A 13,635-nucleotide genomic window follows, 5' to 3' on the forward strand; every position below is an offset into this window, starting at 1 on the left:
ATATATATATATATATATATATATATATAAATGAATACATTTGAATATGATGTATGTCTTTCATGTGAAAGTATAAGCTTACTTTAGCTTACAATAATGGTTGTGCTTTCAGAAGTGCAGAACTAAACATGTAGATGGAGCGTTCAGTTTTTATGCACCACACATCTGGAACAAACTCCCAGAAAACTGCAGGTCCGCTCCAAATGAGTTCTTTTAATTTAAGGCTGAAGACTTTTCTTTTTAATGCTGCCTATAAAAGTAATTGTTCATTTCTTACAGTGCACTGTACTTTTATTCTTGTATTTTTATATCTGTCTTATTCTATTGAAGCCGTATTTTTAACTGTTTTTAGCTCTTTAATGTTTAACGTAAAGCACTTTGAGTTGCCTTGTTGCTGAAATGTACGATACAAATAAAAGCAGCCTTGTCTTAATCGTGCCAAGATTAAAGGGATCCCACACTGACCCAAAGCTTGGAGAAAGACCATTATTAAAGACTGAAAGTCCCTGAAATGTGTCTCATATCACAGGTTTCATTTACTTCTGAGCTGAATGTGAAAAATAATAATTTGCACTGACTGGCTTACAGGAAATTACAGAGAACACTTAATTAAACCGCATGATTCCGCACATGGCCTTCATCAGTGTGTTTTCCACAAGAGAATAAAGCACAGCTTAGTAATTATCAAATCAGGAGTCAGGATGTCCAACCTCCAACACAGAGTTGACAACAAATACCAAAAACCTATACTCACTCAGCCATGAATAAAGTATGTTGTATAAGTGTGATTTGTATGACTGGCGTCTGGAGTGTTCACTGAAAGATATGATCAGAGAACGCATGAGCTCTTTTATTGGTACTGATAGAGTCGATCATTTGGACTGGCAAAGGGTGATATTATTAACTTAACAGCTGAGAGGGACGAATGAGGATTTTAGCATTGCTGTTTTTCATAAAAGCTAGCTTATTAGTTTTTATACTTGGGTTTTCATATTTACTTCCTCAAACAGTCCTTATGTGACTGTACTCTGTGCTTGTTTGCATTGTAGTTTTTGCTGCTTATAAGAAAGTACTTGTATTATTAATTGTCTGTATTGGAGATATGGCATCCTTTAGAGGCTGACCATCTGTGTCTAGTCCTGATTAGATTATTGTATAAAAGGTGTGTGTGTGTGTGTGTGTGTGTGTGTGTGTGTGTGTGTGTGTGTATGTATATAGATAGATAGATAGATAGATAGATAGATAGATAGATCTCAAACATTTTACTCAAGTAAAAGTACTTGTGTAAAGATGTACTTAGATAAAAGTAGGTCAGTTGAAATCTACTCTGTAAGCGATACTGTGTTAAATGTTTAAAAGGGGGTGGGAGCGAGAAAATAACATCTTCAGGCTACAAAATAAATTGCATTAAAAGTCAACAATTACACTTGTGGAACAACATCACACCACAGAGCCCCGATGTCCAAACCAATAATAAATTCCATCTCTATACGGCACTTTGCAGCCTGCGCATACAACAGATTATCAATTCTAATTCAATTATATATTCCTCTGTATATATTTACCAGAATGAACCAGGAAAGAGCAAAAAAGAAAAAAAACTCAGACTCTCAATAATAAAATGTCTATGGACACTGCAGCAGGCGCAAACAAGCCACATCAATTCAATAGCCTTATACTTCCTATAGAATAAACAGCATAAGAAAACATCACCAAATCCAGTTCCAAATCACACACTTGTTATTTTACTTTTAGTATGTACTGCTGCATACAGTATGTATGTATTCAATTGGGACATACTACTTACTTACTTACTACTTCTTTATAACATTGCGCCTTGAACTTTGACCTCTTGCGTATATATGCTGCAAAAAGCCAGAAAAGCATGCTGGCTTGCATACTGCGATGCACTAGTATTTTTGCATTTTGCTTTTAGTGCTTTTACTTAAGTAAAGGATCTGAAAAGTCCTCCACCACTCTGCACCGTCCACACCCATTCATTTTCAGTAAAAGCTATTTGTCAGAGTAAAATCACAGCATTTGAGTGCAAGACAAACACATCCTTGTTGTTTCTGGCATAGGGATACAGAAAAGAATACAAACCCAGTCTGATCTTTCTAAGTAAAGAATGTTCAGATCTAATTTTCACTGGTTTTATGTTTTAATAAAACAAAGGGTATATCTAAATCTTTTATCAAACAAGGGGAAAATGTAGGGCTGCTGACGTATAATTTACAAGGATATGAGTAGAATTCAAGACCAAACGTTGCAGTGCCTAAATGATGTCCCATTCTCCTCATTACGTGCTTAGAGGGATTGAATCTGACATGACTTCTGAATCAGATATATGAGGTTTTGATGAAGGATGCAAAGTGGGTCAAACTTTCACTTGGGTTCCAAAAAGCCTCAAATCTGGACCGCAAATACTGACATACAGCAACATACAGTAATTGATACTAAGTAGGGGGAGGTTACATCTATAAGAAGGGATTCTAATGACCTTTGAAGAAATGTATGTATGACATTCCAAGGAAACATATTTTTTTAAATATCTGCAAGTGAGGAACTTTGAATGCAATGAGAGGGGTTTGATGTCAGCAATATAGAACTTGCATGTTGAAAATTGTAACTGCAATGAAAAATTTAGAAAAACATTGTTTAAAACAATACATTAGGGGGAGGTTTCAAAGGGGGGAGGGGGTCATGAAGGAAAGTAGGGAGAAAGGGAAGGGACAAAAGAGAGGTAGAGAAACAGATGAAAGAGAGACAGGAAACAGCTGCAAACCGATGATGTCTGAGCAGCTTTGGTTTCTATTTCTGACACACACCTGGCTTTTATCTGAATCAAAGTCCTTTTCTTTAGACACACACACACACACACACACACACACACACACACACACACACACACTTTGTGCGTTAAAGGAATAAATATAAATGGATAAAAAGTACAGTACAACAACAAACAGTAGCTGCTTGCAGATCACAGTTACACAGTCTTTCCCTTGTCACCCCCACACACAGACTTAATTGTAAGCGCCTGACATATTCAGGGAGGCAATGACGGCGGATATGAGTGCAGCAACCTGGTCAGTCAGTGTAGATCAACAGCTGTTATTAATGGACAGTTACAGCCTTCAGTCTCAGTCGCCGGCTGCGATCACACACAAGCTGCAGCTGGATTAGCTATCTGGCTATATTGAAGAGCTGTCAGCGGCTGACACTAAACCGTACACCTGATCAGGGTGAAAAACAGCATCTTTTTTCAGGGTTGACTTTTTGAAATTGTCCATGGCTAATTGCTTGTCTTTTCAGCCATAATGTCTTTTGCTGCTTTTTATTTGCCAGTTCGTCTTTCGTTTATTGCGAATCAAACAGCTGCTGCTGTTAAATGCACCATTTGCAGTGTAACAACAGCTTTTATTTTCCTGCAAATAACTACGAGTATGTGGCAATATAGCTACAAGCTCTCATTGAATGAACTAGCTATAACCCCTCAGTCACATTAGCTACAAGAGACAGAGAAAAGGCGACAGGCTGCCATTCATTTTCAATGGGAGTGGCCACGAGCAAGGCGGGGCCAAAATAGACAAGAAGTCTATTTTATGCAAATACTGAGCGATGCGACAAAGCGACTGCCAATCGGAGTGAAGGCAGTGTGACGTATGTACGTTGGTTGCTCGGGTTGAAGAAAATCATTCAAGAATGCGGAAACGCGCCAGGACATCGTATTTCTGTATATAGCTATATATGTTTGGCATTTTATCTCATATATTTTATTACCCCGATCGAGAATACTCGACAACACCTCTGACGTGACTTGTAAGACCTCTTGCAGATACTAGGCAATAGCATGCTACTATCGATACAGAAGCGTCACCGTGACAACCAGGAGTTGGCTAGGCACGCCCAGGAACGCCCATCAAGCGAGTACGTGTTGCTGTCCTTTGTAGCTAATGTGACTGTAGGGTAAGTAGCAGAAGTAAGGAGAGACATGAGGCAATGATACTGTATGAGGTAAAAGTGACAGGTGCATGTCGGTGTTCTAAAAACAGGCCTGCTGATTTGGTTTGCTCATGAACACAGTCAGCAAGTGGAGCAGCAGCGGCTCTAAGGAACTTTACTTTAAAACTCTTAGCGCCCAATTGCCACAATTGGCATCAAAAATGGTATTCTTTCTCTGAGTCATAACTCAGTCAAATCTGAACTCACAGACTTGAGACAAATGATGAGACTTTTAGATTTAATGTGACTTACACCTTCCAAGGTATGTTATTTCAGATGTGCGTCGCAAATAAATGTCCATAAATCCACTTAGAAGTCATAGAAAAAAGATGCTACGTATGACTGCAACGTTTTCTCTAGTGTCAAAGTAATCCAGAGATAGTTGTCTGTACACACATGATTAAACTGCAAACAGGATCTGCTAATAGCCATCATTTAAATGGTGCCAATTTGTTATAACAAATATAGGCTAAAAAGAAAACGTGGCTCAAGCCCACAGCGTAATGCACAGAATCCATCCAGCAAACTTGTACTTTCTGTGTACATCCCACAAAATATCATGAAAACTGCAGTTCCAAAGAATAAATAAAAGGAGTGACAAAATCTAATAACGACCAAAACCCAATAACACGTTAGTCCGTCTCATAATCAACTTGACTTTCTGACTCTGGCTCTTTGCCCAGGCCCACTGTTTCCTACTAAAGACAGAATTTTTTAAAAACAACTCACAGATATATAGTTTCATTTTGAAAAGAGAAGGCTCAGTGCATCTGTATCCTGATGCGTTTTTAAGAGATGCTTTAACCTTGCTTAAATCCATTTTTTTTTTAATTGGAGGACTGGTGTATTTTAAGAGTGAGGCTCAGAATTTACTTAAACCCCTTGAATCATCCCTGGCTCCCAAACTCAACATGTGTGTGGCTCCAGAGCTCTCACAGCATACAAAGCCATCTACTCCAACCCGCTTTTCTTTGAATCCCTGGGGCACGGGCACACACACACACACACGCACGCACGAATGCTCCAACGCAGTCAAGCACATGAACGTCTTTGCACAGTACACGACGATCGCACACACATCGCACAAAGTGATCACACTCTTGAATCCAAAAGGAAAGTGACACAATAGGGACACAAAAGCATCTCATCTTCATCTAAGCGAACTGCTTCTTATCGGTTAAGGTGAGGCTCAACACTTGTTCTGCTCGGGGGAAATGTGGGATGCTTTTTCACAAGTGGACCAGTCACCCACTTTATATGAAGATTAGGCTCGCAGCTCACTTCACAAGACTAGAAGAGACAGAGGGACAACACACACACGGGAACTAAGATAATAACCCTGTTATGTTGAATCTTGGATTTCTACTCTTATTTTCTCTTAGTGCCGGCCGCTTCATCTCTGTTGAACTGAAATGTACTTTTGACTGTTTTAAAGATTCCTAAGTAACATAAATTAATAATTTGTAAGATAAGGATAAAAAAAACTTAACGATAAAGCGAAGAGTGAATGGATAGACGATTAGAAGCCTGAAAAAAGTGGAAGTGCTAACAGCTAAATGTGCTTTTTTTAAGCAATGCCGTTTGTTATTAAATGTATTGTTTTGAAAAGCATATAACCTTTGTCACTTATTGAATTTTCATATGTGAATTAGATTGGAGAAATCAGCATGTTTCAAACGGTAAATAACATGGTTAGCTTATGCTAGTATGACATTTTGAAAACACTAAATCTCGCTCTTTAGCTACTGGTTTTAAAAGATAACTTTGACAAACAGAAGTAATAGTAATGATTACACAATGTACATTACAAATTATTCATCGTAGTATCAAATTATCCATCGTAGTATCAAATTATCCATCGTAGTATCAAATTATCCATCGTATTCAAAACTGTGGTCACCTAAGTGGGGCACCAAGTTAATGCGGGAGGGAAATTTGTGATACAGCATTCATAATCCTACATTCATTTATGGCTAATACAAATCTTCAAAGGAATAGCTCCACATTTTGGGAAATACTCTTGGTTTGCATTCTTGATGAGAAGGTCAATATCAATCTCATATCCATACTAGTGCTGTCAAACGACTAAAATATTTAATCGCGATTAATCGCATTAATGTCATAGTTAACTCGCAATTAATCACACATTTTTATCTATTCTAAATGTCCCTAGATTTCTTTTTGTCCAATTATTTTTTTCACATCAGCTGTGTGCTTGGCCATCAAGTGGTATTTCAGACTGGACGTGCTGCGATGATAGCTCAGTTCACGACAAACGACAAAACACACAGATCACTTTGGTCTTGTCAATGGAACCATTTGACAACTTTGACCATTTGACAACTTGACAAAAATATTCCATTCAGAATCTTATTGGCATCCATTTCGGCGTCTCGCGCTCGCCATCCACTCAAAACGTAACGTTAGCCTACTACTCTTTGGCCGGCTCGCAAGCCCAAACAAGTGTGTGCCTGTTGTTTTGTTTTCCGGTCTAGCCAGATCCGGTGTGGTGTTGTAGTTTTTCTAACGTTACTAGTTGTTGCAAAAGCATGTGAAAAAAAAACTACAAAGTTTGCTAGGCCAAAAAGAACGTTAATCTTGCGATAAAAAAATGTACGCCGTTAAAATGGGTTTGCGTTAACGCCGTTAATAAACGCATTTAACTGACAGCACTAATCCATACACTAAATATGAAGCTAGAGGAAACAGACACAGAATTAGCTTAGCATTGCATAAAGACTGAAAGCAAGGGGGTAATGGATAAAATCCATTTTATTTCTACAGCTAGCCAGGCTCAGTCTCAATGTAAAACAAATATCTGCCTACCCACGCCTCCAACGCTTACTAAGTGAGTTATACCTGGTATGTTTAATCCATACAAAAAACTAAGTGCAAACGGAAAGTTATTAGAGATTATTACTGGACTATTTCTCGGCCAAGTGCAGTGACTTCCTGGAGTCTCTTTCCTCATCATTAGGTTGCCAGGCAACCTGCAGGGAGTTACTGCTCCTGGCCAAGAAATAGTCCAGCACAGAACTACAGAAAACCACAATTTGCTATTTTCCTCTTGCGTCCAGTCTTTATAATAAAACAAGTTAAAAAAAAAAAAAAAGGATTTTAACACATACATGTCTAATTATTTTACACAAGATTTTAAAAAGGTCCAACACAAACAAGGGAATACAACCATCCCTGGCCTTCCCTATTGTATTTTAGCTTGAAGAGGTTGTTTTTAGCAAAGAAGTAAGCTTCACTGTGAGATACAAATACGCTTCTAATATTGAATTAATGGCCAATTAATACAGAAATCTCAAATATGCTTAAAACAACAGCATGTGCTCTGGTTCCACAGCCAGCCGCAGTCAAACACACAGAAATACAGAGTAGAAAAGCTCACATTAAAAAGAGGCAAACGAAAAAGCATTGTTTGATACTGTGCATGTGTGCGTTTGTGTGTGTGCGTGTGTGTGTGTGTATGACAGATTCATTGCAGCAGTTCTCAACTGAACTCAATCTTTTATTACAATGACTTAAATGGCCCAGATCTGTCTTTGACTCAGCATCATCTTCCGAGTGTGTGCATCTCTACGTGTGTGGGTTTCCGCTGCCTCACATTACCCTGCTCAGACATCATGGATGACACTGAGGTTTGTCAACTGGATCTCATCAAAATGTCATCCTTAATTATGGAAGCAGAGCTGGAGGGAGATTCCCCCTCTGCTACCCGACTGAACCGAGCCAAGCAAGCCACCGGCGGAGGTGGAGAAAATCCATTCCCACCAGCAGGTTATTGCCTGTGAAAGCTCTGTGCTTGGTCATTTTAAATAACGTAAGACCACAAATAAACACTCTTAATGATCTGGAGATAAGTTTTCCCACAAGAGTCTTTCCACAAAGTCTTCTGAAACTTCACCTCGGGCGTAGCACTACTAAAACTTCCAACTGAAGCCGTTACAAATGAAAGTCTGTCAGGCTTGAAGGTGGCAACTTTAAAAAGCTACGGGTTGTAGTCTCAGACTAAACCTTAAAATGACTTCAAACCCATGAGTCCTGCGGCTGAGACAGATGTTTCGACTAATAAGCACACTTTTAATTAGAAGAGTAGAAGTGGTGTTTGATAATGTCAGTTTGTAAATAAGATGTGTGTTTGAGGCCCAAAGAGATGAAATAATCCAATGTGTCACACAACAAAAGCAAATATTTGAAAAAAAAAGTCCCAAAAAAATGGAATCAAATGTGTGTAACAGAAATGTATTTGCACTGTCAACAAATTGTATTTACTGTATGCTTTTCTCTTTCATGCTGTAGCTTTGAAGTTGAATGAATGATGGGAAATCTTCATTATGACAGAAATATTCAGATCCTTTACTTAAGTAAAAGTACTAATACCACAATGTAAAAATACTCTGGTACAAGTAAAAGTCCTGCATTAAAAATGTTAAGCCTACTTAAAAGTATGTAAGTATCATCATGTACGTAAAGTATTAAGCAAAAAGTACTTGATGCAGAAAAATCATCACATTTTAGAAAGTGAAAACAATCAAAACAGTTCTGCCAATCAGCTAAGTGTTTAATGGCCTAATCATTTCAGCTGGACGTGTAGGCCTGTATATTGTTGGGTTATTTAATTTATAATAAAAACACTGTATTTTATAACTACTAAAATGTGTTAAATGTGTAAAATCTTAATTTCTACGATAAGTAAGGCTCACAACATCACTACCACCAGCATCATCAACTAGTTTTAGCCAGCACCTAACAACCACTATCACATTAACTTGAACAACCATCACCACTTTCCCGTTCGTTGTCCTGCAGATAAATCAAACACCTGTCGATGTGCTGTTTGTATGCTCGCATAAGAAAACAGCAGCAAATCTTTGTTATTGTGGCCTCCATGTTTTGCCAACAGTTGGTGGCAGTCATGCAACAAGTTGTTATGCCAAACGCCAATATAACAGAAAAAGAAGGAAGCTGGTTGTCGGAAAAACAACGTAATCACGGGGGCGGTCCCTGATATTCCCAGGTGGCGTGAACGCACCATTGAACAACGTATCACTATCAACGGAATGGCACCGAACTGCACTAACCAGCCGCCCCCCATGCCTTATCACCACCACCAATGGTCAACATATAGCCTAGAAAACATATGGCACACACGCGTTGTCCAAACTAAGGTCCTTAATTGACAGCTAATTGGCAATTGAACGGAAAGTGTACTCACCGGGTCACAGAAGAACCCTCGTGTTCCTCACGTTTGTCTTTAGCAGACGTGAAGCTCGGGTAAAATTCGTGCGACCGGTTATTGTCAAAGAGATGACAGCGTAACCACTACAACAGGTTGAATAAGTCCGAAAACAACATCCTGATATGTCCTAAATAACACGAGTTACAGGGAGCCCATTCTGTTTTCTACCAAACTCCAGTCCAGTTAGTGGCTGTAAAAAAAACTTACAGAAGAGGAAGAAGTTGTCTTCCAATATGGCGCTTTGCCAGGTGAAATTCATTAGACAGATTATCGTCCCAGTATCGTGTTTTTCTACATCTCAGTGAACTTCCACACTCGCTCGTTTTAACAGAACGACAGATCGATATTCAACATCACACACAGCCACAGTGCGAACACTTTATTGTTTAGTTTAGCTAACTGTTAATTATTGCTTTCTTTTCGCCTGACATCATGCATTACCGCCCCCAACTGGACAAATGCCATGCCAAAAAAAAACTTTTTTTTGATCAGTTCCATTTCTTTCTTGCTCCAGTTCCTCGTACTTCCACCAGTTTAAGCTACCAAACTTGCTAGTACAGCCAAAGATTTTCTGTAAAGCATCTCTGGCGCAGCCAGCCAAACTACACTCTCTCTCTCTCTCTCTCTCTCTCTCTCTCTCTCTCTCTCTCTCTCTCTCTCTCTCTCTCTCTCTCTCTCTCTGACGCACAAGCTACATTTTTCACAGTGAGCTGCAGGAAAACAAAACAACTAGAGCATCTTAAAAGTTAAGAAACACAGTGTTTATTCCAAAAATGCTGAGTAGAGCAACGTGCAAATGGTTCCACAGTTCAGTGAACTATTCCTCTGATTTTGTCAGCACATTGCTGATTGTAAATGCAAAATCACAAATGCAAGGAACAGAAATACAGAAAAAAATCATAACAAAGCAGAAGTAAATTGGATGAATAAAAAATAAACAGATCCTTTCGGGACACAGCATGACACCATTAAAGCTACTGAAGGTGTCTTTATGCCAAGGCTGCAACATTCAGAGCTTTATTCAAGAGCACATATGTCTGCTTTTATTCTGTCATATATACGTATATGTCGACATATATACATATACTGCAGTCAAAAGTTTGGACACACTTTCTCATTCAAGTGAATGGGAAAGCGTGTCCAAACTTTTGACTGGTACTATATGTATATAAATATATATACAGAATGCTCAGATAGAAAAGACGAACTGACTTGATTTCTCCAGCAGTAACAGTTAATGACATGTTGGTAGTAGTGACTACACCCAACACAGGGAACTTTCCCAGTCAGTCCAGTGGGGATATCAAACCAGTAACTATTTGATTAGCAGCCAGCCTCCCTGCCTCTCTGAAGAAGAGCATTCCCCCTCCAAAAAGCTTGGAGATTTGATTGCACCATAAGCATAGCAGGAATAATGTGGGCGCAATCAGAAAATGATTTGGACTCAAGCTACCACCCCAAACCTCTCACACACAGACCTTCTTATATGTTTAGTACAGTATGTCAGCCCTACAATTTCCTGCAGGGGTAAGATAGGAAAAGATACCCGGGCCATCACTCTATATATTATACCAGGCCTATATATACTATATTTTTCTATGCGGTCTGGTGTTAATGATTATGAAACACAATGACCATTATCTCAGAATATTACAAGAGCCCTTATGCCAATGTATGTCAGATAATCTAATGGGTTTATTTAGTTTAAGAAGACATGGTAATAATAGATAATTTCACCTACAAAAACACCTTCAGTGTTTCCAAACAAGTTCAAAAAGTCACCTAATTTTAAGGCACTATACAATTGGGTCCACATGTATCAGTGAGATGCTGATCCCTTACAGTTTCACAAAGGTTGCTCACAGTTTAAGACTTTTGGTGACAGAGATTTTCCTGTCCTGGCTCCTAGACTATGGATTAGTCAGTTCAGCAAACTCTGCTGAGTGTTTTAAATATCAAAACCTACTTACTCACAAAAGCATTTACTTGACGCTTTCTTGCCCTGATTTGTTTTTATTTGCCTGACAATTGTTGCCTGAAGTTGTTGCTTATTCCAATGCTTTTTGAACCGTGAAGTGCTAAATAAATAAAGTTCTAATTACTTACCAATCACATTTTCAATGTGAGGATTTGCTGGCTTTTCTTTGTCAGTTATGATAGTAAAGCACATACTGTATATTTGGGTTTGGGCCTGTTAACATGATGATTAAAACATTGTGAAGACATCTGAAGATGGCACTTTGGATTCTAGAAAATTATAAATTATTATATTTTCTGACATTCTATAGAGACAACAAATAATTATTAATCAAGAAAATAATCGGCAGATGAATCGATAATGAAAATAATTGTTGTTGCAGCCAGTAGTTTATGCATGATCAAATCTGAAACCCCATCCAAACATGTTTTTGTATTCTTCAGTTACCAGACAATGTTATTAACAAGCTGTGGGCCTGGGATCATGCATACAAGCTCATGCTGTCTAGCCAAACATTGTCCAAACATACAGAACTGTATTCTAAATTCTAGTAGACATCCCAAAGTGTCCAAAGATACCAACTATGTCCACCCTCAGTTTAAGGAAATGTGTATAAAATGGACAATATATTCAGAATATCTGTAGACATAAGATAGCCTACTTTAAACCGCTACTAGGAAAGCAACCCCCATCCAGTGTTGTTGCAGCGTCACTGGTTTCAGCACTATGAACTGCTCCACTCCCAACTAATAACAATCAGAACCTTGGACAGCGCCACTACACCTGAACTCCACTTAGTTGTTAGCCTATTCCGCAAGCTTTAAACTTCTCAATATGATCCAACCTTACCTCCAATGTCCGGCCGCAGAGTCTTATCGTATTCCTTGAGCAAATTGTTCAGTATAAGTGTGGCATCCTCCTGGTGCGACCTGGGAACCAGCATTTGATTGACAGTGGTATCGTTGGGATCTTCATCGTCGTCGCCATATTCCAGTAGATCCGAACTGGGGAAAAAGGGGGGAGGGGGGTGAAAAACAAGAAGTGTGAGTCGTTAATCATGTTGATGTGCTATCCCTAGCTACCCTTTAACAAACACCACTGTCATAAAATAAAAAATAAAATAAAAAACTTTGTCGCAGCAGCAATGATGTATGCTGCTTATATTTAGATGCTATGAGATAATACTGAATGGTTGTCAGACCCTAGACTCTGTGTTTGGGCACAGCATTCATTGTTGTCTGTGTGAGTGTGTGTGTGTGTGTGTGTGTGTGTGTGTGTGTGTGTGTGTGTGTGTGTGTGTGTGTGTGTGCGGGGAAAGCCCTTAGAAAAAAAAAACACATGCATTATAAGCAAGACCCCTTCACATCAGATGCGTAATTGCTATTATATTCCACAATAGTCACATAGGAACTTGTAAAGCTTCAAAGAAACACCTCTCAGCTGTTGATCATGCAAATAAAACAAAGGTGCAGATCCGACTTACCGAGCACCTTGATCGAGAAGTATGAAGAGGATGAGCACAAACTTGATTATCATTTTCCCATGCGCGGATCACCTCCGATCACATAAATTGGTGGATGGAGATCCCGGCGTTGTGCTGCTGCTGCTGTGATAAAGTGAGTACAGTAGGTGTGTGACCATCAATCCGTGCTCTGAACTTCCTCATCCGCCCACACACTTTCTTCTGCGTGTCATCTGCGACCACACCGCGGTCTCCCCCCCCCACCCCCCCTCCAAGCTCCACGCAGGGGTTCCTCCGGGACGCACCCGACGATCAATCAATGTGATCAGTCCAGCGGAGGGGACTCGAATGGACGGGATCCAGCAGCGCCCTCCTTCCTCTCTAACGCCTGTGTGGGCAACAGTGGTTTGGTGACGCTGCTACTGCTACTGCTGCTGGTGCTGGTGGTGAACCTTAGGAGATGAGCATCTTCTGTGACTCATAAACCAGGCACAGGCTGTATACAGTACCTGAACCACAATTGCATTATCCAGATTAAAAACATTTTTTTTTTTCAGGCTGCGTCATGATCCAAATTTATTTATTTCATTACCTTTTTTATATTTAAACATCTGTATCAATGAGGATACGTTTCTGGAATTATTCCAAATAATTATGCAGTTCGTTAAAGGTAAATGGTGCTGAAACAGAAGGTAGATTATTGGCTTTTTACCATATAAAACTCAATCCAGTATTTTGAATACTTTATCCACAATTGTACAGTGTGATGCACTACGCAGATCATAAAAATATGAGCATAAAGTCAGAAAAAAAACAGTAGGGTATCAGTTTCAGTGAACGATTTCTGTGTATATTGATGTTTGCTGCTTTCCTGATGATGATCGCCACTGGAAGTTATATTTAGGCTGTACACACCCGTTTATGTTCCACAGAGTAACAGCA

General features: G+C 39.2%; 1 protein-coding gene across 2 annotated transcripts in view; it reads right to left on the reverse strand.

The window, feature by feature from the left end:
• The window catches only part of LOC144512768 (gamma-aminobutyric acid receptor subunit gamma-3-like), an 86,585-nt gene extending 73,768 nt beyond the window's left edge, over positions 1-12,817 (reverse strand). The window contains exons 1-2 of one of the 2 annotated variants that reach the window (XM_078243691.1): positions 12,715-12,817; positions 12,081-12,235 (exon numbers count right to left, since the gene is read on the reverse strand). In XM_078243691.1, coding sequence (XP_078099817.1) covers positions 12,081-12,235; positions 12,715-12,767 — 208 coding nt within the window. In that variant the 5' untranslated portion in view covers positions 12,768-12,817. Of the gene's footprint in view, positions 1-12,080; positions 12,236-12,714 lie in introns of those variants that run through there. The other variant, XM_078243692.1, reaches the window with a different exon arrangement.
• Between the last annotated feature and the right edge of the window lie 818 nt (positions 12,818-13,635).

This window comes from Sander vitreus, chromosome 24 (assembly GCF_031162955.1).
Source record: "Sander vitreus isolate 19-12246 chromosome 24, sanVit1, whole genome shotgun sequence".
Classification (NCBI taxonomy): Eukaryota; Metazoa; Chordata; class Actinopteri; order Perciformes; family Percidae; genus Sander; species Sander vitreus.